We start from the raw sequence: 27067 nt of genomic DNA on the forward strand, positions 1-27067 counted from the left end.
AAGGAGTTAACACTAGGGGGCGGGGAAGGGGTTAAGTATGTTCCCTGGGTGTGTTCTAACTGTAGGGGGGTGGACTGACATGACTGATCTTCTGTTCATACATTGAAAATCAGGGCACAATCGTGGGTGCGCAATATATACGCCGATACCCGCTTTCCCGTGCCGAGTTTGAATACTGCGCTGGCATATACCCAGCGCAGTACACTCGTGTATAGTCGGGCAGGCTCGGCTCCTCTCGCGCTCACGTCCTGGACGTACAGGACGTGAGCGCGAGAGTAGCCGAGCCTGCCCGACTATACACGAGTGTACTGCACTCGGTATATGCGCAGTATTCAAACTCGGTGTGGTAATCAAGCGGGGAGGACGCCGCAGAAGGACGCCGGACCCGATGAAGAGGACACCCGAAGCCGCAGACGGACGCTGGACCAGACGAGGCCGCCGATGGACGCCGTGCAAGACACCAAAACTGTAAGTACAAAAATCTTTTTTTACAGGAATGTCGGGTCCACTTTAGGGGTGCGCGCTATAGGCCGGAGCGCGCAATACCCCGATAAATACGGTATGTGCTCTCGCCCAGCAGAACCGACCTGCTGCCGTAGAACAGCGGCGGCTGGTCAGCAAGCAGTTAACATTGGTTCTGGCCATGCGTATTTGTACTTCGGACAAAAGTCCGATGGATTTCTGTAAACACGATAGGACTTTGCACCGTAGGACTTTTGTTGCCGAAAAGTGTGTCCGTTTGCAGAGAGAACTTTTGTCCGATGAAAAAGTTTGTCCGATGGAGCGTACACTTCATTTTGAAGTTTGTTGTCAAAAAGTCCTACGGTGTGTATGGGGCTTTAGACAGGTATCAACATTAAAAGGTCCCTATAGGAATATATTCCTTCTCTTTTTGTTCGAAACTATCACAACTCAACTGATTGATTTATATACCATCAACAAATTGTGAAATGTAAGTTTATATGTACATTATCATATTATACTTATATTCTTACACAGATCATATCTAGGAGTAATATTACAACAATGTTCTTTTTGGGATTCCCCAATATGGCCAAATTTAACCTTTTGGTCTTCTCCTTCATCCTCATTATATATTGTGTGACAATATGTGGAAACCTCCTGATCATCACATTGGTATCCTACAGCAAATCCCTCCATTCTCCCATGTACTTCTTCCTTGTCCAGCTGTCTGTATCTGACATCATATTGATTACTGATATTGCCCCGAACATGCTTAATATTGTCCTAAATGAGCAACCATCCATATCTTTTCCTGGATGCATCACACAGCTTTATTTCTTTATTGCATCAGGAACATTTGAATGTTTTATTCTGATGGTGATGTCCTATGACCGCTATCTAGCCATCTGTTATCCTCTGCATTATGTCTCCATTATGAGCCAAGAACTTTGTATTACTTTTGTTTTTGTGGCCTGGCTGTTAAGTTATTCTGTAGCATCTTTTCTAATATATGGTGTGTGTTCATTAGAATTCTGTGGGCCAAATACTATTGATCAATTGTTCTGTGATTTCGCTCCTGTGGTGAAACTTTCTTGCTCAGACACATCCATCGTTCAGAAGGAGTCCACCTTGCTTAGTACTGCTGTCACAGTGTTGCCATTCCTCTTGATAGTCCTTTCATATATCTACATTGCTTTAACCATATTAAAGATTTCCTCTGTTTCAGGGAGACTGAAATCCTTTTCTACTTGCAGCTCCCATCTGACAGTTGTGTCCATATTTTACGGGACTCTAATCTCCATGTATGTTCTTCCAAATGAAGGGAAGTCACAGATGATCAGTAAGATACTGACTTTGATGTACACAGTGTTTACTCCTTTTTTAAACCCTTTTATATACAGTTTGAGGAATAAAGACATCAAAAATGCTTTGGGCTATATAATGCATATTAAAAAAGTTTAGAATATCAATGTTATTATTGAATTTGAATTTATATTTCCATTTTTGCATCCAAGTTAGGCTAATATCCATTCCATATTTATTACATTTCAAAACTCAAAACAAATATGCCACCTTTATTTCCAGATGCTCTTTATTGGAACTTCCAACAAGGAGAAATTCTACTGGGTTCTCTTTGATATGAGGGGGCTGAGAAGCTGTGTTTACCGTAGGAGCTTGGCATTTGTATTGTATGTTAAAAGGAATTGGACTCAGTCAGTTCCCAGCCCAGACAGATCACACTGAGCTAGCTAAGAAATGCTTGCAGTCAGCCATGACACATTCTGCTCAGAAACATCCAAATGTAGGGATATATTTAAAACATGTGCTGCAAATAGGAACACATAACACATATATAGTAGGGATTTCTTTTTGACTACAATAGTAGATATACACTTTAAAGTTATCCTGTCATGAACACATTGTTTAGAACCTTTGTTACCTGTATAAGTAGGTGGTAAATACTCAAGAAGTCGTTGTTGAACTTTTTGCTAAAGTAAAGTGGGCATCCCATAACTTCTCATCTCTATCCAAGTTATTAACCCTCAATAAATACCAAATAGAAAAACTCTCCTCTGACTCTGTAGTGTCTGTGAAAATTAGTTGTGCCTGGCTGTGCAGGAGTGGGGGGATCCAGGTTGATCAGCAGTCCCTACATTTGGGGGTGTGTCCGGGATATTGCCCACAGCAACATGCATGGCCATTGCTCCTAGAAACTGGAGTTCTTTGAGCCAGAGAACTGTGATCTGCTAGTAGAACAAAGAAGACTTGCCGCTCCACATGAGCTAGAGAAGACTGATGGAAAGTGGGTGCACGCCTTGGCTCTCCTCCAGATACAATGCACAAAAAAGAAGAACAGGCTGCACACCACAATGTCATTGAAAATCTTTAATCCAACATCCCAATGTGACACCACAAGACCAGATGCCTGGTAAACCAGGCATCTGGTCTTGTGGTGTTACTTTGTGATGCCGGAACAAAGATTTTTGATGACATTGTGGTGTTCAGCCTATTCTTCTTTATTGTGACTGTGCTACTAGGACCACTGAGGGGGTTAAAATTGGGAAACAGAGTTATGTGCTCTGCCAAACTGTGAATGTGTTGCAGATTGCCTTGTCCATGGCAATCTGCAAAAGTTTCTGCCGAGCCAGTGTTTCATTGCATAGCCAGTTTCCCCAACCGTGGTTGGGATGGACACTTGTGCTAAAAACTTGCTATTTAGTGAGAACTGTGTTATGTGCGGTCACCCATAGATGATAACAGGGAAGAGTGGACATCTCAGCAGTTCTGAGGTGGAATGGGAGTGGGGAGACAACTAGGAAGGGGTGGACGTACTGCCAGAAATGCTTGAGGGGCTAGAGTAAGCTGAAAGAGCCAAAGGATCCATGCAGACCCCTATATGTGTTCAGCAGCAGTTCCAGAACCAACCCTCCATGACCCAGGCCAAATGTGCTGAGCGCAGACCGTGAGTAGTGAGGTCACCCAAGTCCTGTGTTCTCCCTGGGAAAGGCAAGCCTAGGGAACTGCCGAGGTATCTCAGATTCCAGTGAGAAGTGCAGCGGAGGACAGCACTCAAGTGGGGGTTGGATTACCCATATGTCCCCCAAGACATTATTGACCTCATAGAGGACTCTTGTGCACAGTGGGAGGATAACATGGTGTGGGACTACATGAACATCCCATCCATGGTGGGAATTTCACAATGAGGAGGCTTGGAACCAGTTACAGGACATTCATCAGGAATTGCGGCTGGGACGAGCCATCTACAAGGACAGGGCGGTGGTTGTCAAGCCTGGACAGCCAACCAGGAGCCACTCTAACACTGTCAGAGGAGCTGACGGCACCATCACAAGACTGGTGATTGGTTACAGCAATCACAAGGTACTAGTAGCGGCCCAGTACACTCATTTGTCATCCAGTGGACACAGCGGGTGACAAATCGTGCTGCAGCACAGTCCATGGAATGCACATGAGGTGCAATCCTGGGAGGTGGTCATAAGATGTCCACCCAGAATGGCAGCGCTCATTCTCGGCCGTCATTTGACTATGCTGTAGGTTGAACGGGAAGCAGTTAACAAATAATTTTGGGATGAATGTGATTTCCCAATTAAAAAGCACACTGTTATAAATCTGTTCATTTGAGAAAAAATGTCCACCTTGCTCCTTTGAATTTTCCTGTCACTATGGCTGAAAGTAAACATTGATTTAATACCACTAATGATTAGAAAATTGAATTAATGCCCTTAAAATGAAAAATGTTAAACACAATTATGTTTGTGTGTAGCCAGCTTAAAGTGGAACTTCAGTCCATCTCCCAGGTGACTCTTCCCCCACCTCAGCACCACCATTATAGCATATGCGCAAATGTGCCCAAAGGCTCTGTCCAGCCTTTGGGTCTGCCAATTCCCAGTTTTTTTTTGTGGAATACAGGGAAGAGTTTGAACTTACGTAGTAGCAGATACACAGCTTAGCTGACTAAGGCCTTATGCACACTGAACATTTTTTGCTCCAAGAGGCATCTGGTGTCTTCATGGAATGTAACATTATTGCTACACTTAGGCCCCGTACACACGACCGAACATGTCTGCTGAAGCTGGTCCGCGGACCAGTTTCAGCAGACATGTTCGGTCGTGTGTACGGCCGATCGGACAGGATTCCAGCGTACATTTGCCCGCCAGACCGTTTTCGAGCGGACAAATGTTTCTAAACTTGCTTAGAAACATGCCCGCTGGAATCCTGTCCGTCGGACATGTTCGGTCATCTGTACAGACTTACCGCACATGTCCGAGCGGCCGCCATCCCTCGCATGTGTCAAATGACTTCGACGCATGCGTGGAAGCATTGAACTTCCAGGGCCGCGCACGTCGCCGCGTCATCGTTGCGGTGACGGCGCGGCCTCATCACCATGTATCGTGTACACACGGATTTCTGTATGATGGTGTGTACAGCCATCATACAGAAATCTACGGGCGGGCATGTCCGCTGAAAACGGTCCGGCGGACCGTTTTCATCGTACATGTTTGCCCGTGTGTACGAGGCATTAGAGGCACCACTCTTCTTTTTTATACTTAGTTGTGACGTGGCGCTACTTGTATATAAAGACATTGCTTGTATATCAAGTCAAAATTTATTAAAACATGTTGCTTGTCTTTCAAAACGCTCTCATACCAAGTTACTCTCAAACCAAGGTTTTACTGTATACTTCTAATTATTAGACAACAGTCACAATAAATATTAACAAGCATTGAGATCATCAATCCACACAAGAAGGTCACAAAAGCCCCTATTTTTGAACAGTGCCGCAACATGTTTCAACTATTGAACTATTGTCTTCTTCAGGAGAATGATGAGTAGATGAGCTCTACAGAAACGACAGCCTACAAAAAATATCCATAAAAATCTGCACATAATTCAAATTTAGCCTATATGTCCATGCACACATAGACTTTTAAAAGAGTTTGGAGGCAAAGGCATTTGCAGGCAGGAAAACAAATATTGCATAGAATCCCGAGCTATGGCCTATGGGATCCTCAGGTGAAGTACATGGACCTGAACACCTGGTTACTAGTAATGATAACACCCTGCCAATATTGGTGCAGCTTTGGACAGCGCCACATAAGATGTATCAAGTCCCCCCCGGTCCCTGCTGCATCTAGTACATGTAGGGCTTTCCCTCATGTCCATGTGAAACAGCCTTGCTGGTGTGTAGTGCACCTGCAGAAGCAGATACAGTTGCAAGAAGCGATCTGCCTCTTTCAGGCATAGGTAGAGTGAAGCAAGATGGCGACGACGGCATCGAATATGACGAGCGCATGCTCGTCGTACGCAATGACGTCACAGCGTTCTTGTCTTTCAAGAGAACCGCGGTTCTTTTGAAAGGTCTGTGTTTTTTTCCTGACAAGATTCTTGCCCGTGTGTAAGAGGCCTAAGGCGGCTGAGCCAAACACCCCACCGGTTCGGTTCGCACCAGAATTTGCGAACAGTCAAAAAATGTGTTCAATCACGTGAACACCGTTAAAGTCTATGGGACACATACATGAAAAATCAAAAGTGCTAATTTTAAAGGCTTATATGCATGGTATTGTCATAAAAAGTGTTTGGGGACCCAGGTCCTGCCCCAGGGGGACATGTATCAATGCAAAAAAAGTTTTAAAAATGTCAGTTTTTCTGGGAGCAGTGATTTTAATAATGCCTAAAGTGAAACAATACAAATTAAATATTCCTTTAGATATCATGGCTGGGGGGTGTCGGTAAAGTGGCACATTTTTCTAAAGGAAGAACAGTAATTAAAAACTGATTGTGGCTGTAATGAATTGTCAGGTCTCAGCAATACAGATAAAACTCATTGAAAAAAAAATGCCATGGGTCCCCCCCCCCAGTCCATTACCAGGCCCTTTAGGTCTGGTATGGATACTAAGGGGAACCCTACACTAAATAGAATAAAGGCGTAGGGGTACCCCCAAAATCCATACCAGACCCTTATCCGAGTATGCAACCTGGCAGGCCACAGGAAAAGAGGAGGGATGAGAGAGCAACCCCTCCTGAACCGTACCAGGCCACATGAATGAATGAATGAATGAATGACTTGTATAGCGCAACTCATGCGAACTGAATCGCCTCTGGGCGCTTTTTCCAGCCAGAGTCTGCGTGGCTGGTGCGGTCATTTTACCCCGTAGGATCGTGACACGCTTGGGACACACAGTCATACACACAGATATACATACAGGTCATTCTCAAAAAATTAGCATATTGTGATAAAGTTCATTATTTTCTGTAATGTACTGATAAACATTATGCCCCATACACACCATCACTTTATGTGATGAAAAAAAATGACACTTTCTGTGAAGTAAAAAATGACGTTTTTGAAACTTCAATTTTCAAAGACGAAGTTGCCTACACACCATCGTTTTCTCACAATGATCTTGCAAAGTGAGGTTACGTTCCACCACGTTTTACCATTGAAGCTTGCTTCATAAGTAGCTTCTGGGCATGCGTGGATGAAAAAACGTCTTAGAAAACAACGTTTTTTGCTACACTTTCTGTGAAGTAAAAAGTGCACTTTTGAAAAACGACACATAAAATTGAAGCATGCTTCAATTTTTTTTGGTCGTTTTTTACAAGACATAAAACAACGTTTTCCCCCACACACAGTCAATTAAAGTGACGTTTTTAAAAACGTCATTTTTTTTCATCACATAAAGTGATGGTGTGTACGCGGCATTAGACTTTCATATATTTTAGATTCATTACACACAACGGAAGTAGTTCAAGCCTTTTTATTGTTTTAATATTGATGATTTTGGCATACAGCTCATGAAAACCCCAAATTCCTATCTCAAAAAATTAGCATATCATGAAAAGGTTCTCTAAACAAGCTCTTAACCTAATCATCTGAATCAACTAATTAACTCTAAACACCTGCAAAAGATTCATGAGGCTTTTAAAAACTCCCAGCCTGGTTCATTACTCCAAACTGCAATCATGGGTAAGACTGCCGACCTGACTGCTGTCCAGAAGGCCATCATTGACACCCTCAAGCAAGAGGGTAAGACACAGAAATAAATTTCTGAACGAATAGGCTGTTCCCAGAGTGCTGTATCAAGGCACCTCAGTGGGAAGTCTGTGGGAAGGAAAAAGTGTGGCAGAAAACGCTGCACAACGAGAAGAGGTGACCGGACCCTGAGGAAGATTGTGGAGAAGGACCGATTCCAGACCTTGGGGGACCTGCGGAAGCAGCGGGCTGAGTCTGGAGTAGAAACATCCAGAGCCACTGTGTACAGGCGTGTGCAGGAAATGGGCTACAGGTGCCGCATTCCCCAGGTCAAGCCACTTTTGAACCAGAAACAGCGGCAGAAGCGCCTGACCTGGGCTACAGAGAAGCAACACTGGACTGTTGCTCAGTGGTCCAAAGTACTTTTTTCGGATGAAAGCTAATTTTGCATGTCATTCGGTAATCAAGGTGCCAGAGTCTGGAGGAAGACTGGGGAGAGGGAAATGCCAAAATGCCTGAAGTCCAGTGTCAAGTACCCACAGTCAGTGATGGTTTGGGGTGCCATGTCAGCTGCTGGAGTTGGTCCACTGTGTTTTATCATGGGCAGGGTGAATGCAGCTAGCTATCAGGAGATTTTGGAGCACTTCATGCTTCCATCTGCTGAAAAGCTTTATGGAGATGAAGATTTCATTTTTCAGCACGACCTGGCACCTGCTCACAGTGCCAAAACCACTGGAAAATGGTTTACTGACCATGGTATTACTGTGCTCAATTGGCCTGCCAACTCTCCTGACCTGAACCCCATAGAGAATCTGTGGGATATTGGGAAGAGAAAGTTGAGAGACGCAAGACCCAACACTCTGGATGAGCTTAAGGCTGCTACCGAAGCATCCTGGGCCTCCATAACACCTCAGCAGTGCCACAGGCTGATTGCCTCCATGCCACGCCGCATTGAAGCAGTCATTTCTGCAAAAGGATTCCCGACCAAGTATTGAGTGCATAACTGAACATAATTATTTGAAGGTTGACTTTTTTTTATTAAAAACACTTTTCTTTTATTGGTCGGATGAAATATGCTAATTTTTTTAGATAGGAATTTGGGGTTTTCATGAGCTGTATGCCAAAATCATCAATATTAAAACAATAAAAAGGCTTGAACTACTTCAGTTGTGTGTAATGAATCTAAAATATATGAACGTCTAATGTTTATCAGTACATTACAGAAAAGAATGAACTTTATCACAATATGCTAATTTTTTGAGAATGACCTGTATATATGTCCTCAACATGGGGGTATGGGTGCTTTGGGGAAGGTGGGCTCTGTGCCCTCATAATGATGGAGACAAGGGCCTCATCCCCACAACCCTTGCCCAGTGTTTGTGGGGGTCTGCGGACAGGGGGCTTATCAGAATCTGAAAGCCCCCTTTAACAAGGAGACACTTCGGGACAAGTCCTTTATTAAAAAAAAATTAAATAAAAATGTCCAATGATGTCCATTCATCTTCTGTCATGCCGCCCGATGAACCAAAAAAAAAGGCTGCAACAGATCTGCCCCCATGAGAGTGAAGGGAGGCTTTACTGCGGTGATCAGTGACGTGCTCGCCCCCTCCTGGGAACTACATCCGTCCGGCAGGACGCTCTCTACGTGTTAGAGACTTAAATGAGGTGTGAATAACTGGGCGTGGTGCAATGCATACTGGGAAATGTAGTTCTTACATGAATGAGCGCCGCAAACCAGGAAGTGAATGAGAGAACAGAAACTAGAATCTCAAAGGTGATATAGATAAAGGAATTTAATAGGTATTTACTCGTTTTTTTAACAGAACTGTTACACTATTTTGTCTGTCTACCTTGCAGACAATAATTTTAGGCAAACAATTTTTTTCAAAAGGAAGAAAAAGTGCGCTTATCAAGTAAACATATACATAGCCGCAAACTCAAATGTTTATACAAACAAAAATGAACAATACAAAAAAGGTGGAGTTGCGCTAACAAATATAATAATGGTGTGTATCCCGTAATCAAGGGAATAGATAAAAAAAAAATGTATCCAGTGATAAAAAAGAAAAAATTATTTTTCTCAATGATGAAAACTAAAAAGTCTTAACAAAAAATGTGATCAAAAAAATCATAAGTCATTCGTGTAAGTAAACAGGAACATAAGTGATTTGTTCAAAGATGGTGGAAAAGTCTGGAAAAAAAATCAAACGGTGAACATGGATCCCAAATATCTGGTATTGATGACCCTTACCAGATAGATTGATCCTTAAGGATCAGGCCAAGCAAGCAGCCACACACCTGGACTGCACAGGGGATCGGAGTCCTTAGGATCCTCACAATAGGTTCTCCAGCAGAATTTCCAAGAAAAAACAAATATACAAAAAATAGTGTGATACTGTATGGGACACTTAATGGTAAATATCACCCAGTGACTGGCAGACCAACAGTGAAACAAAGAGACCACCACCACAGTACACACTGCTCCTTACCAGAGCCCTTGGGATGGCTAGCGCAAACAGTACAAGAGATGTGTGCAGCAGGATAGGGAATGGTCAGATCGATCCTCAAACGAATGTTCAGATGGTGTATACACATGTGGAAGAGAACTCACAAAAGTGTGACATCATTTTAAGATTTATTAGGTAAAAAGTAATGCACTTACAGCATAGTTGTGATAAAACAGCATAAAACAATTCCGGCCGGTAATGGAACGAATTCCTCTCTCGCGGTGACGTCAGCACGCCTCCTCCCAACGTTTCGTCCAATCAGACTTGTTCACGGGGTATATGACCCCGTGAACAAGTCCCTATCCTGCTGCACACATCTCTTGTACTGTTTGCGCTAGCCATCCCTAGGGCTCTGGTAAGGAGCAGTGTGTACTGTGGTGGTGGTCTCTTTGTTTCACTGTTGGTCTGCCAGTCACTGGGTGATATTTACCATTAAGTGTCCCATACAGTATCACACTATTTTTTGTATATTTGTTTTTTCTTGGAAATTCTGCTGGAGAACCTATTGTGAGGATCCTAAGGACTCCGATCCCCTGTGCAGTCCAGGTGTGTGGCTGCTTGCTTGGCCTGATCCTTAAGGATCAATCTATCTGGTAAGGGTCATCAATACCAGATATTTGGGATCCATGTTCACCGTTTGATTTTTTTTCCAGACTTTTCCACCATCTTTGAACAAATCACTTATGTTCCTGTTTACTTACACGAATGACTTATGATTTTTTTGATCACATTTTTTGTTAAGACTTTTTAGTTTTCATCATTGAGAAAAATATTTTTTTCTTTTTTATCACTGGATAAAAAATGTTTTGATCTATTCCCTTGATTACGGGATACACACCATTATTATATTTGTTAGCGCAACTCCACCTTTTTTCTATTAAACAATTTTTTTCCTTTACAACTCCTTTAAGTAATGACAAAGTTATTGCTGAAGCAATGATCCCATAGCAAAAATGTACAAATTACTCTGTTCTTTAGGGTGTGCACACTTAAAATGAGTGTTAACATATTTTATTGTGGATTGTAAAAACATATTTTTTCCTTATACAGCTTCCTAAAATGCAAGAGCTTGTTTTTTTTTGTTTTTGTTTTTATGTTAATTCCTTTCTTCTTATGCATGTTTGAAAATCACCAGTTAACTAAATGTATGTCAGTCTCATGCTTTAGATGTGATTTAAAAGATTCCCTGTGAAAACATTACATACAGTAGTTATAAGCAATGATTTACATTATAAGTTTATAGTTAAAATGAATAATGATATAAGTTGTTTTTCGATGTTCAACTTGAACAACTCAATAAACTTTTATTGGATTTAAGAATTATTATTTGACAATATTACACTAATGTTACTGAACAGAATTATGTTTATTCTGTAAATTAAACAAACAGAATAACTACGATTATACACAAAGCAATGGTATTGATAATATTGTGTAAATATTGCCTATTACATTTTTACATTTTTGGTAACTTGTCATAATTTAATTCTGTTTTGTTCTAAAGAATCTAATTAATCATTTGAGGAATCGTTAACATTACATTGGGTAATCATAATTGTACTGTGGTTAATCAATGTTTGTAACTTGTCATCATTTAATTCTGTTTTATTCTCAGGAATTTAATTAATCATTTGAGGAATCTTTAACAATGCCTTAGTTAATCATAATTGTACTGTGGTTAATCAGTGTTGGTTTCTTGGCATCATTTAATTTTGTTTTATCCTAAGGCATTAAATTAATCATCTGAGGAATCTTTAACATTATTTTAGTTCTTTTCATGACATTTCAAAACACCTGCAGACAGGTATTCCCAGAAATGAGACTGGTGGGCTCTATTATTTTCTAATGAACTGTTCATTGCAAATTATCTTTTGTCTAAATTTACACCTTCATAGAGTGCCGGGGGTTTTGTATGACTTATCCAGTCATTATCTTGTACAAATATTCCCAATGCATCTATTCTCTTGTTTATCTAAAGAAAGAAATGCTAGTTTAGGATTTAACACATTAAAAAAATTACAAAATTCTTGGTGTTATTGTTAAAAGCAAATCCTATTATTTAACATTATATTTGATCATAAATATATTTGTTTTACATCACAATCTATTAAATTGTGTGTTTTAATATAGTATAATAATAATACTAATAATACTACTACTACTACTACTACTACTACTACTACTACTAATAATAATAATAATAATAATAATAATAATAATAATAATAAGTTGTATTATTATTATTATTATTATTATTATTATTATTATTATTATTATTATTATTATTATTATTATTATTAGTAGTAGTAGTAGTAGTAGTACTGTAGTAGTAGTAGTAGGAGTAGTAATAGTAGTAGTAGTAGCAGTAGTGGTAGTATATTATAATACTAACACTACTACTACTACTACTACTACTAATAAAAATAATAATAATAATAATAATAATAATAATAATAATAATAATAATAATAATAATAATACGTCTTATTATTACTACTACTATTATTAGTAGTAGTATTTTATTATTATTATTATTATTATTATTATTATTATTATTATTATTATTATTATTATTATTTTAAGTATTATTATTATTATTATTATTATTATTATTATTATTATTATTATTATTACTATTATTATTAGTAGTAGTAATAGTAGTAGTATTCATTATTGTTATTTACTACTAAATAATAATTGGTATTAAAATTATTATTTTTCAGACATATTACGCAGAACTATACAATGCAAGTAAATCACAATCGTTATACAAAATATGTTTTGGAATGTATTTTGTATAGCAAATAATTTCTGAGAGTGTTAAGCCCCTTAAAAACAATCTTGGAGGAACTAGATGGTATTATATATGCAATTTTCCTTAGGCTCGGTTTACACTGGATGCCAATGCGGCTCCCAGCAGGGGTCCTGTGTGTCCTGGTTCACCATTTCAGGTATGATTTCAGCCCAAATTTTATGCTGAATTTGGACCTGAAAAGGACCAAAAGAAACACAGGGCTCCTGTGCAAATTTGCACCAGATTCGCATCGGAGATATGTGAACCGGGCTTCATAGAGAGCCGGTCACATTTTCCTGCTATTGTGAATTGGATGTCGAATTACAGCTGTTATATAGCTGAGGGTGGGGCCACCCGGTGGTCACAATTTTAACATTATTGTCTGGTGTTATCTGATCTGTCCCTTTATAATTAGACATTTTGTATTTTTTTAAAAGTTAACCTGCCTACTCACAAGCTAAATGTTTGGGTTGATTAAAAACAAGTATGAACTGTAAAAGAAAAGAAAAAAATTACCATTTATTCTGGTAAAGAACATAAATAAAATAAATAGAAGGCAGCACTGGAGAACCTGCTGCCATTTGTGCAACTCTGTGTGGAAACTAAAATTGGGACATTGAGAAGCACATACAGGAGGGAGCCCAATCTGGTCCTGGACTCCCAGAGGTCAGGAACAGCAGCAGGTCAGATACATGCCCCAAGTTTGTGGTACTACAACAGGCTGCCTTCTGTCAGACCACCTTGATGCAAGGTCATCACTTTCTGGTCCTGCTGGTAGCCTTCCCTCCAGTCTTCTTTGCTGCCTTCCCTGCAGCCTTCTTTGCTGCTTTCTCTGCAGCCTGCCCTGCAGCCTTCTCTGCAGCCTTCTATCTCCGCTTGCCTGGAGCCTGTGCCTCTGGAGGTGTACTTGTGCCAGGAGGAGGAGAAGAAGGTGGAGGAGGAGGAGGTGGAGGAGATGAAGGTGGAGGAGATGAAGGTGGAGGAGAAGAAGGTGGAGGAGAAGAAGGTGGAGGAGAATAAGGTGGAGGAGAAGAAGGTGGTGAAGAAGGTGGTGGAGGATGAGGTTGAGAAGAAGCAGGTTGAGGAGGATGGCTGTGGCTACAAATTACTGTGTCCTCTGTAAGTGTCGCCCTCACCCCCTTATTGAGCAAACTAATTAGGAGGGGCTCGAATATGAGGCTTTGGTCCATGGACATCTGGCTCATTTTGGCCATTACTAGAGTGCCATAGCCCTCTTCAGGGGTTGTAGGCTGCTGGAGTGTGGCCTGTGCCTCTTTAATCAGGGACAGTGCTGCCTCGCTCACACTCCTATCCCTCCTGGCCCTTCTTGTTGGAAGGCGGATGGGAGGCACTGTTTTCCAAGCAATGTTTAATATTCCTATTTTTGCCCTCAAATATGTGTGTGCTAAGTGCACAGTTTAATTTTCATAGGGGAGAGAAGACTGGGAGGACACCACTCCTCATCAGACCCCATGAAACACAAACCTCACCAACCACCTCGCCAGGCACCCAGACTTCACCAACCACCTCACCAGGAACCCAGACCTCAGGATGTGGAGGAAGGAGAAGTGGAGGAAGGAGAAGTGGAGGAAGGAGACCTGGAGGACGTAGTGGAAATTCTCACAACAGGTCAGTATCTGTCACTACAGCTTCAGGTAATAAGAGATGTAGGCCTCCAGATTTCCTAATACCTTTTGTTTGTTGTTTTTGGTTTAGGGGATGAACATGTGGCTGAAGAAAGTCCTTAATTCTCCCGTTTGAGGGCCCAAAACATCCTCCTCCAAATCAAGGTGTGTAGTAGGGAGATGTACATCATAAAAAAATGGCCTTTATTGAGCAAACATTTAAGGGCATAATTGATGACTTGGGGGGAAACTAATAAAACCACCTTTTTTTCAGTTTACATATTTTTTTAACACTTTTTCAAACAAGCCAACATTTGAACATGCACACAGTGGGTCAACATGTGCTATCTGTCATCTCAGGATATCTATGTCTGTGTTTTGGTGGTGCAACCACTTCCTCGCTACTAGTAGGTGAAAGGAAGAAGGGGTTGCACCCACAAAACACGGACATAGATATCCTGAGATGACAGATAGCACATGTTGACCCACTGTGTGCATGTTCAAATTGTGGCTTGTTTGAAAAAGTGTTAAAAAAATAAGTAAACTGGGTGCAACCCCTTCCTCGCTACTCAAGTAGGTGAAAGGAAGAAGGGGTTGCACCCACAAAACACGTCCATTGATCACCCATGATGGCAGATAGCACATGTTGACAATAGGGATCAGGAGGAAAATACCAATTTTTAACCCTAGAAAGACTGTGTGCATCTTCAAATTGTTAGGGTCGCCTCCACTGCCGCCTCATACTATAGAATATACAAGTTTTTATCCAGATACATGTGAGTGCACTTGCTATCTTTTTACAATAAATACCCAGTTTTATACCGGTTTACACTATGTGGCCCTTCTCTTTCCATTTTCTTTCAACTATTTAACCCCTTGCTGAGCTGCAAAGATCCAAGGTTATCCATTTATGATCATACACTGATTGATTACTTCTAGCAAGTTTTTTGGTGATTGCTACTTTGTGTACCCTGTCTGGTACTTGAAGCTTGTTATGACTTGATTGACATACATCATTTCAAGCCTCCATTTACTACCACTGGTGGCGGTGATCACTTACTACACTATTTGTCTCGATGGGATTCTAATCAAGTTCCCTCATTTTGCACGTGGTGTCTACAGATATATGGACTTTGTGTTTACAACCATTGGACTTTATCTTTCATGAGAACTTCTTTATTGCATTTGTTACTTTATTTATATTTCCTTTGTTCCCATGAGGAACTACCACTATAGATATTAATTTGCCATAGCGCTACACAATTTTGTTTCCATCTTCAAATTGTGGCTTGTCCAGGGGTGACAACACCCCATCTTATTATGGGCAGGTAGACAATTTAATAAACATTAGAATGTCTAAGATATTGCCTAGAGGTTTACATTGTTGTATTTTGTGGTATGTTATATGGCAATAAAAAAATAAAAAATTATACACCTCTTTTTAAGACCATGTGTGTGAATATGCACCAAGTAATTTTTTTTAAAAACGACAACGTGTGGCTTGTTTTTCTCAAATTCCCTAGAACGTTTGTTGTGTTTAGTTTTGGTGTTACCTGTGAAATGGATGTTAGTTGATAATGAAAATACACTTGACACTACAAGTAGTACACTAGGGAAAACTAGGAGATAGCTAAAATAAACACAAGCAAGACATCAAACATTTCTTAAACAGATTTCTTTATGTTTTTTCTTAAAATAATGAATTTACATAATTGCTGGCATAGGAATGGCTCCCCTACCCGTGAAATATTGCACATACTTATCCCGGACTGCACGGGCACTTTGGGGGGGCAAGCCAGTACGGGCATGTTCTATTCCCGCCAAGGCGATTTCAGCTGAGGTAAGTCCGGCCTCGGGCCCAACTGTGGCTATACAGGAGACTGTCTCCGTAGAAAATTAAGGAGAATATAGCAACAAAAAACGATATAGTTCCATTTATATTCCCCCATATGCATAGAGGTAAAAAACAGGCGGAACCGGCTGACCATTATCCCTAAGGCGTTCTCCACAACTCTTCGGGCACTGGCCAGCCGGTAGTTGAACACCCTCCTCGCTGGGGTGAGGGTATGCTGGGGGAATGGCCTCATTAGAGGCTGTCCCAGGCCAAAGGCTTCATCCGCCATAAACACAAAGGGGAGTCCTTCCACATTCTCTGCATCTGGTGGCAATGCAAGGTCATCACTCTGGAGACGAAGCGCAAACTCCGTCTGCCTGAAGGATCCCCCATCCGACATCCGGCCGTTCTTCCCCACATCCACAAAGCCCACATACACAAAGAGGAACTCATACTGTGCTGACACCACCGCCATCAGCACAATGCTATGAAACCCCTTGTAGTTGTAGTAATAGGAACCCGAACGGGGGGGTGGCACAATGGCTCCACCGCAGTTGGGGAAGTCCCACCGCGTAGCAAACTCTGATGCCACAGTGTGCCATTCCTGTGGCGTGGAAGGAAGCTGTGGAATGAAACAAGATACAAAAAATTGTACTTTTGCACATAACATTGCAAGCAGATTATACAAAAACATTATTGGCCAACATCATTATAACATTTCTTTTAAGGAGCATTTAAAGACAAAAATATAAGGCCCAATTCTCACATTCCTCATCCCCTCTGATGGACCATTGCAAAAACTTTAGGAGGGAGGGGACAGATGAGTTTGGGACCTCAAAAAAAAAAAGAAGCGAAGCTATACTTTAAAACACATTTTAGGGGGGGGGGGGACTAGATGAGTTTGGGACCTCAAAAAAGAAAAAAAAAGGTAAAGCTATACTTTAAAACACATTTTAGGGGGGGGGGAGGATTAAGCACTACAATGGATCTTACAAAAAACATTGTTAACAGACTAGGATAGGTGTGTTTGGGCCCAGGATAGAATGCTGGAGAGGTTAGTGAAGGGAAGTAGGCCAAAAAAGGAGCATTAAAAACTTACAGCATGCATTGGGGCAAAGGGGACATTCACAGCATATTACAATCATGGTAATTAGGGAAGGAGGGAAAACATACAATACATTAGCATACATTAAATACATTGAATGTGATATTAAAGGAGAAAACTTACCCTCATATAGTCCTCCTGCAGGACTTGTATAATGGCAGAACAGGTGTCTGGGATTATAAGGCCCAGAGCCTAGGGGGAGATGCCTGTCGTGAACTTCAAGTCTTGCAAGCTTCTTCCAGTTACCAGATAGCATAACGTGGCAACTAGCCTCTGCTCAGCGCTGATGGATTCCCGCATAACGGTGTCCTGCCTGGTGACATAGGATGACACCAAAGCCAAGAGCTGCTGGAAAACGGAGATATCCCAAGGAAATTCCTGTAATCCTCAGGATTATTCTCCTGGATCTCCCGCAGCAGAGGCATATGGGAAAATTGGCTCCTACGGAGCAACCAATTTCTTGGTCCATGAACGCCTCCTCACCCTGTTCATGGCCCCGTCTTGGTCTAAAACAATAAGACCAACACACACCGACTGCACAACACGAACTCTACGACGAGCAGGTGCCTGCAACATGGCTAGAAAACGAACGTCTAATCAGAACGAATGTACAAACTAAACAGAACGCACTGAAGAACAGCAAGTCCTATGAAGAACGACCTGAAAATCAGAAATGAGCGGACAGGAACACACTTTAAAACAAATACGACCTGACTACACGCCCTGAAAGACAAGATACAAACCCACAAGCACAAACTGAACCGCAGAAAACTATCTGAAAGCACGAAGACTGAAAACCACGAATCGTCTCTCACCAAACTTTTACTAACATGCAGTAACACAAGATAAGCAAAAGCAGCCCCAAGGGTGGCGCCAGTGGAAAAGAACTTCCCCTTTATAGTGCCGTCATATGTGTTGTACATCACTACGTTTGAGAATGACGAGATTTTGTCTTGACAGTGTGTATGCAAGGAAAATGTCGAGGAAAACAACGTTTCTTTTACGACGAGATTCTCGGTCGTGTGTACGAGGCCGAACAATTAAAAAATTCCTTAAGAGTATAACGTTTCCCTTTAATGGAAAAAGGTTTTTGACCATGGTGTATAAACTGACAAGTCAAACAGAGTGTTTTTTTTACACTGGTACATCCCTCTCAGGCCCCGTACACACGACCGAGTTTCTCGGCAGAATTCAGCCAGAAACTAGGTCGGAGCTGAATTCTGCCGAGAAACCCGGCCATGTGTACACTTTCGGCCGAGGAAGCCGACGAGGATCTCGGCGAGGAAATAGAGAACATGTTCTCTATTTCCTCGTTGTTCAATGGGAAATTTCGGCTCGCCGAGATCCTCGGCGGCTTCACAAGGAACTCGACGGGCAAAACGATGTGTTTTGCCCGTCGAGTTCCTTGGACGTGTGTACGGGGCCTAAGGGGTATGAGCACTAGTCGTGGTAAGATGAGTTGGACTGACTTATTTTTGCTTTTGCTAGGTGCAATTTTGCTCTTTATATTTCTACATTTTCTATATGTAACTTTGGGTTTTGTGTCAATGGTAGTTATCAAATGAGGGTTCTTTACTAGAATGGGCCAGCGTGCCGCTAAAATCTTTTCCATGTTTTTGTATTTGTCACTAGGGATGAGCCGAACAACGTACCCCTCCCCCCCCCCCGTTCGGTTCGCACCAGAACCTGCGAACACACCAAAAGTCTATGGGACTCGAAAGTTTAAAATCTAAAATGCTAATTTTAAAGGCTAATATGCAAGTTATTGTCCTAAAAAGTGTTTGGGGGACCTGGGTCCTGCCCCAGGGGACATGTATCAATGCAAAAAAAAGTTTTAAAAATGGCAGTTGTTTCGGGAGCAGTGAATTTAATAATGCTTAAAGTGAAACAATAAGAGTGAAATATTCCTTTAAATTTCGTACCTAGGGGGGTATAAAGTATGCCTGTGAAATAGCGCATGTTTCCCATGCTTAGAACTGTCTCTGCACAAAGTATAATTTCTGAAGGAAAAAAAGTCATTTAAAAATCACTTGCGGCTTTAATGAATTGTCGGCTTCCGGCAATTTAGAGAGAATTCATTCATAAAAAAAAAAAGCAGGGGGGTCCCCCCAAGTTCAGTTACCAGGCCCTTCAGGTCTGGTATGAATATTAAGGGGAACCCCGCCATCAATTTAAAAACAAATGACATGGGGTTCCCCCCAAATATCCATTCCAGACCATTCAGGTCTGGTGTGGATTTTAAGGGGACCTCCACCCCAAATAAAAAAAATGGCGTGGAGTTCCCCCAAAAATCCACACCATGCCCCTTATCCAAGCATGTAACCTGGCCGGCCGCAGAAAAGAGGGGGGGACGAGAGAACCGTACCAGGCCACATGCCCTCAACATGGGAAGGATGTCCCCATGTTAATGGGGACAAGGTCCTCATCCCCAAAACTCTTGCGCAGTGGTTGTGGGGGTCTGCAGGCGGGGGCTTATCAGAATCTGGAAGACCCCTTTAACAAAGTGGACCCCAAGATCCTGCCCCCGCTATGTGAATTGGTAATGGGGTACATTGTACCTCTACCAATTCACTAAGGAAGTGTAAATAATTGTAAAAAACACACACACCGTGGAAACAAGTTCTTTATTTAAAAAAATTAAAATAAAAAAATCCAGCGGTGGTAATCCACTCTCGATCCCCGCACCCCGCTCCGACATTGTCGGTATACAGCGACGGGTGATCTCCTCTCCACCGGGGTCCAGCGATGAGAAGATCATCCAGGAGACAGCCCGGTAAATGACGCGGCTTGAGCTATGACAGCTCTTATATAGGTAAAACGGGGACACCCGTCATGTGACCCGTCCCCCTCTGACGCACCCTCTGACTATGTCACTGGGGAAGCCCATGCTTTCCCTTTATTACTAGTAAATAAATGAAAATAATAAAAATGCCATGAATCTATCCCTTATTTTGTAGACGCTATAACTTTTTTTGCAAACCAATCAGTATACGTCCATTGTGATTTTTTTACCAAAAATATGTAGAAGAAAATATATATTGGCTTAAACTGAAGATTTTTTTTTTCTTTTATCGGTATATGTATTATAGCAAAAAGTACAAAAATATTGTGTTTTTTTCAAAATTGTCGCTCTTTTTTGATTTATAGCAGAAAAAAAAAACGCAGAGGTGATCAAATACCACCAAAAGAAAGCTCTATTTGTGGAGAAAAAAGGGACATACATTTTGTTTTGGTACAGTATCTCACGGCCGCCCAATTGTCAGTTAAAGCGATGCAGTACAGTATTATAAAATATGGCCCGGTCATTAAGGGGGCAAATCCTTCCGGGGCTGAAGTGGTTAAACCTTCTCATTCAGTATCGATCCTGAGGGTATTACTGAAACTGGAAATGTACCCTCAAATAAGTTTAGGTTATTTAAATCTTTTATTAATCTATTGCATGCATCATTTTTAATTGAATATGTTTTATAGGAAATATAAACAAATTCTAATTGTATTAGTCACGTGTGTAATCAGCAGAGATCTACTTTGCTCTCTGTGGAATTATTGAGACTGTTTAAATAATGATTTCCTATTTATTTACCAGGGGTTGTACACCGATCACACATAACTGATGTAGAAGCTTTTTAAGCCACTGCTTATCTCCACAGTGCAATACATTTATTTTATATACTATCATTTTATCTTTTTGTCTCTCATTCTTACATTCATTTAGTATACGTATATAGAGCCAAAACATTTTTCTTCTAGTTTTGGATAGATGAAAGAAGTTGAAGAACCACTGTCTGGTTTTGAATTCTGTCTGTGTTCCCTCTGGAGAGGTTCACTCACACGATTTGTCCTGGTGACCCTTGTCCCTAAGATTGAAAGTGATGGAAATCCAAAATGATAAAGTTGAGGTAAAGAAGAAGTGTGGATAAATCTTTCCAATGAGGGACATTTGTTTCTGTGACAGTCTAAGATGAGAAGGATTTATTTCACTTCCTGTTGAGTCTTTGCTACATAAGTAAAGGGAAATCTCCCCCAACAGGACACAGACATAAAGAATACAAATATAGATTAGGATCGAATTTTATAATGCTTTTGATGTAATACTTTATTGGTTTATTTGTTACTCTACTCATTACATTTTTACATTGTTATATACTCTGCTCATAAATCGATATTTAAAAAGTGGGAGTTGCGCTAAAAATAATAATAAATGAGTGACCATATATAAATAAAAATAAAAAATCGCTGAGCCAGAGTCAGCTCAATCAAAAAACAAAATATAGAGTATAAAAACTCAATATGTGTTCATAAACAAATCAATAAAAAATATATATTATAAAATTGAAAAAAGAAAGTCCAAAAACACTAGGAAGTGAATCCAAATCTGTGGTTTAAAGTTGGGACAATATCCAAGTGAAAGAATTCAGGCTTGACCCTTACCAGAAGTATAGATCCCAGGGGATCAAGAAGAGCCTTCCGTACTGTAACCACAAATATGTGGAGCGGTCCTATGTGGAGCGATACAGGGGATCCTACTTCCGTAGACTCAGCCCAGTGAGAAGCAAAAGGAAAAAAAAGAAAAACAAAAATAGTGCAAAAACGGATGATAAGCAGACACAGACTAACTCCCAGTGGCTAAAGTTGACAGACACTGTGCAGTAAAGCTGGGGTCCCACCACCAAACGAACACACTGACCCTTACCAAAGATAAGCGACCCTCAAAGGATCAGTTTTGCATGTCAGTGTGTAACGATCTACAGCAGGAAGGCGCTTGTCAAGCAGGTCATTTTGATCCAGAGGTCAGGTAACCAGGAAACATGAAAGATATGCAAGCTCTCATAGTGAAATACCATCAAAGTTTAATTAAAAAAGAAAGTAGAGCACTTACAATTAAAAAGGTTCAATGCAGCAGAGATAAAAAGTAGCCGGCCGGCAAACAAACAAACGAGGCACGTCCTCTGTACGCGATGACGTCAGCACGCCAACCTCCCAACGTTTCGTCTTCGTATAGACGTGGTCACGTGGTCATCAAATTAAACTTTGATGGTATTTCACTATGAGAGCTTGCATATCTTTCATGTTTCCTGGTTACCTGACCTCTGGATCAAAATGACCTGCTTGACAAGCGCCTTCCTGCTGTAGATCGTTACACACTGACATGCAAAACTGATCCTTTGAGGGTCGCTTATCTTTGGTAAGGGTCAGTGTGTTCGTTTGGTGGTGGGACCCCAGCTTTACTGCACAGTGTCTGTCAACTTTAGCCACTGGGAGTTAGTCTGTGTCTGCTTATCATCCGTTTTTGCACTATTTTTGTTTTTCTTTTTTTTCCTTTTGCTTCTCACTGGGCTGAGTCTACGGAAGTAGGATCCCCTGTATCGCTCCACATAGGACCGCTCCACATATTTGTGGTTACAGTACGGAAGGCTCTTCTTGATCCCCTGGGATCTATACTTCTGGTAAGGGTCAAGCCTGAATTCTTTCACTTGGATATTGTCCCAACTTTAAACCACAGATTTGGATTCACTTCCTAGTGTTTTTGGACTTTCTTTTGGGGACTTTTTTCAATTTTATAATATATATTTTTTATTGATTTGTTTATGAACACATATTGAGTTTTTATACTCTATATTTTGTTTTTTGATTGAGCTGACTCTGGCTCAGCGATTTTTTATTTTTATTTATATATGGTCACTCATTTATTATTATTTTTAGCGCAACTCCCACTTTTTAACTACTGATTTATATGCTGTATAACATTTTGAGTCTGCTGCTTTTTTAAGTTTCTTTTTGGTATGCGCATTTTTTCACTTTTTATATTCATAAATCGATATGTTTAGCTTTATTGCTATTTGAATATTGTACCTCAATCCTATATGTACTCAATTTGTCAATCTTTGTTATATTTAAAAAAAATAATACACAAATTTGACGAGAAAAATATATAAAATAAAAACTGAACGGTATTTTAATCATATCTTACTCAAAACAGAAAAGTAGGGTTTTATACAGACAGATTGGGGTTCATTTACTAAGGACAAATATACTGTAGACTTTGCAAAGTGCAGTTGCATTCTGAATGTGTAGTTGCTTCTAGAACTTAGTGAAGGAACAGAAGCTCTGCTGACTTCCATCATCCAATCATGTGCAGGTCAAAATACAATTGATCCAGGATTACGTTTTTTTTTTGCAAAGTTCAGCTTTACCTCATTTACCAAGCTCTGGAAGCAACTGCACTTGTAGAGAACTTGTTAGGAATGTCCAAAGATTTGTTAAAATTAAAGGGGTTGTAAAGGTTTGTTTTTTATTTTCTAAATAGGTTCCTTTAAGCTAGTGCATTGTTGGTTCACTTACCTTTTCCTTCTATTTCCCTTCTAAATGTTATTTTTTTCTTTGTTTTCTTTGTCTGAATTTCTCACTTCATGTTCCTCCTCAGTAAGCTGTTCTGGCTGACTAACCACCATTCGGATGAGGAGAAACAGGAAATGAGAGATTCAGACAAAGAAAAAAAAACATTTAGAATGGAAATCGAAGTAAAAGGTAAGTGAACCAACAATGCATTAGCTTAAAGGAACATATTTAGAAAATAAAAAAACAAACCTTTACAACCCATTTAAGCTATGCATATTTTTTTTATGTACATATGGCATTCATCAAATGAATGTTTTGGTTTACTTTTATGTTAGCAAGCAACCATATATGGATTGTCATCAAGAAACCTTTGTAAGGCCTCGTACACACGACCAAGGAACTCGTCGAAAAAGACACATCGTTTTCCTCGACGAGTTCCTTGTTAGGCTTGTCGAGAAACTTGACAAGCTTTCTTTGCGTACACACTGTCAAGACAAAATCTCCTCGTTCTCAAACATGGTGACGTACAACACATACAATGGCAGGGGGAGTTCGATTCCACTGGCACAACCCTTGGGGCTGCTTTTGCTAATCTCATGTTACTGCGTGTTAAGTAAAAGTTTGGTAAGAGACTTTTTTTTACTTTTCAGACTGTTACAGCGTGAAAAATGTGTTATTTCCATTACAAACGCTACTTTTACTGAAGGTGCGCTCCCGTCTTGTTCTCTTTTTTCCTCGTCGAGTTCCTTGACAGTTTCCTCGATGAAAAACATACACACGACGTTTCTTGATGGATTCTGTCGAAGGAAAACAGTCGTATGTACGAGGCCTAATTGTTTTTGATCGGTATTTAGTCGTTTTTTTTTTTTTTTACAAATATTTCTTTAAATTGTTTATGATCAGTATTAAGTAGTTTTTTTTTAATAATATTTTAACCATTTAATTATATTTTAACCATCTTCCTTTAAAATGTATATATTTAATATTTTAAATATATTTTTTAGTAATGCATTAAAACTATTTAAACGCCTACCATGATTTCTGATAACAATAAATCTTTATTATATTACAAGTGAAAATATTATTCTTAAACAGTTCAAAGAAATAAGACACAATGTTCATGTATGTTTTTAGAGGTCTTCACAAATATTTAAGTATATCTAAATATTTTTTATTTTTTTTTGGATAGAGTAGGAAGCAGGTAAAACCCCATGTCTGTATTTAATTGTTTTGCCAGCTGTGTCCATTTGGTTTGATTTTCCTTTGCTTATAGCCCTGTTGACACAATGGGGAAGATTTAGAGCCGGTTAACACACAGGCGGCACGACTTTGGGGACAACTCGGCAAGTCGATCTCAAGGAGACTTGAGAGGCAACTTGCAAAATGACTTCTGTATTGAAGTCAATGCAAGTCGCCCCGATTTGTCCCCAAAGTCATACAGGAACTTTTTTCTAAGTCAGAGCGACTTGCGTCGCTCCTATTAGAACGGTTCCATTGACTACTATGAACCGCGACTTGTCAGGCGGCTAAGTCGCCTGACAGGTCGCTCCTGTGTGAACTGGCTCTTACTAAAACTGGAGCACTCAGAATCTCTTGCAGCTGTGCATGGTAGCCAATCAGCTTATAACTTCAGCCTGGCAATAATACCTGGAAGCTGGTTGGTTTCTATGCAGTTGTTGCCTTTTTCAGTTTTAGTAAATCTCTGCAAATATGTTAAAAATAAATCCTTTCCAAAATTAGGGAAATGCCCTCTAATGGCACGTACACACGACCGTTTTTGCCGTCGGAATAGACTCCGACGGGTTTTTCCGACCAAATTCCGCTCAAGCTGTCTTGCATACACACGGACACACCAAATTCCTTTTTTTCTCCATCAGAATTCCTTACAGATGAACGGAACGTGTTCTCTTTCTAAGTCCGTCGGAATTTCTGACTGAAAAAGTCTGATGGGGCATACACACGGTCAGAATATCCGATAAAAAACTCAGTCTGACTTTTTTCATTGGAAATTATGACCTTGTGTACACGGCATTAGACAGGTATCAACATAAAAGGGTGCCTGTAGGAATACATTCCTTCTTCCTTTTTGAAACCTTAAAAATTGATTTATATACAATCAAAAAATGTAAGTTTATATTTAGCAGTTATTATATGTAAATTTTTATATTATACTTATATTCTTACACAGATCGTATCTAAGAGTAATATTACAACAATATTCTTTTTGGGATTTCACAATATGGCCAAATTTAACCTTTTGGTCTTCTACTTCATCCTCATTATATATTGTGTGACAATATGTGAAAATATCCTGATCATCACACTGGTGTCCTACAGCAAATCCCTCCATTCTCCCATGTACTTCTTCCTTGTCCAGCTGTCTGTATCTGACATCATATTGATTACTGATATTGCCCCGAACATGCTTAATATTGTCCTACATGAGCAACCATCCATATCTTTTCCTGGATGCATCACACAGCTTTATTTCTTTATTGCATCAGGAACATTTGAATGTTTTATTCTGATGGTCATGTCCTATGACCGCTATCTAGCCATCTGTTATCCTCTGCATTATGTCTCAATTATGAGCCAAGTTCTTTGCATTACGTTTGTTTTTGTAGCCTGGCTGTTAAGTAGTTCTTTAACATCAATTATAATACATGGTGTGTGTTCATTAGAATTCTGTGGGCCGAATACTATTGACCAATTGTTCTGTGATTTTGCTCCTGTGGTGAAACTTTCTTGCTCAGACACATCCATCGTTCAGATGGAGTCCACATTGCTTAGTACTGCTGTCACAGTTTTGCCATTTCTCTTTATAGTAATTTCATATATCTACATTGCTTTAACCATATTAAAGATTTCGTCCATTTCAGGGAGACTGAAATCCTTTTCTACTTGCAGCTCCCATCTGACAGTTGTGTCTATATTTTATGGGACTCTAATCTCCATGTATGTCCTTCCAAATGAAGGGAAGTCACAGATGATCAGTAAGATACTGACTTTGATGTACACAGTGTTTACTCCTTTTATAAACCCTTTTATATACAGTTTGAGGAATAAAGACATAAAAAATGCTTTAGGTTATATAATGCATATTAAAAAAAGTTTAGAATATCAATGTTAATATTGAATTTGAATTTAAATTTCCGTTTTTGCATCAAAGTTAGGCTAATATCTATTTTATATTTATTACATGTCAAAACTCAAAAAAAATATGCCACCTTTAGTTCCAGATGCTCTTTATTGGAACTTCCAACAAGGATACATTCTATTGGGTTCCCTTTGATATGAGGAGTGTTTACCATTATGTAGTGTATGTTAATATGAACTGGACTCAGCCAGTCCCCAGCCCAGACAGATCTCACCAAGCTAGCTAAGAAATGCTTGCAGTCAGCCATGAC

The 27067-nt window shown here is 40.1% G+C and overlaps 1 protein-coding gene across 1 annotated transcript; it reads left to right on the top strand.

Annotated features, from left to right (window-relative positions):
- The first annotated feature begins 14229 nt into the window (after positions 1 to 14229).
- Positions 14230 to 26790, top strand: LOC120930704 (olfactory receptor 1468-like). Its single transcript, XM_040341879.1, has 2 exons — positions 14230 to 14412; positions 25849 to 26790. The coding sequence occupies exons 1-2, from the start codon at positions 14230 to 14232 to the stop codon at positions 26788 to 26790; spliced, it is 1125 nt and encodes a 374-aa protein (XP_040197813.1).
- Positions 26791 to 27067: the final 277 nt, after the last annotated feature.

This window comes from Rana temporaria, chromosome 3, assembly GCF_905171775.1.
Source record: "Rana temporaria chromosome 3, aRanTem1.1, whole genome shotgun sequence".
Classification (NCBI taxonomy): Eukaryota; Metazoa; Chordata; class Amphibia; order Anura; family Ranidae; genus Rana; species Rana temporaria.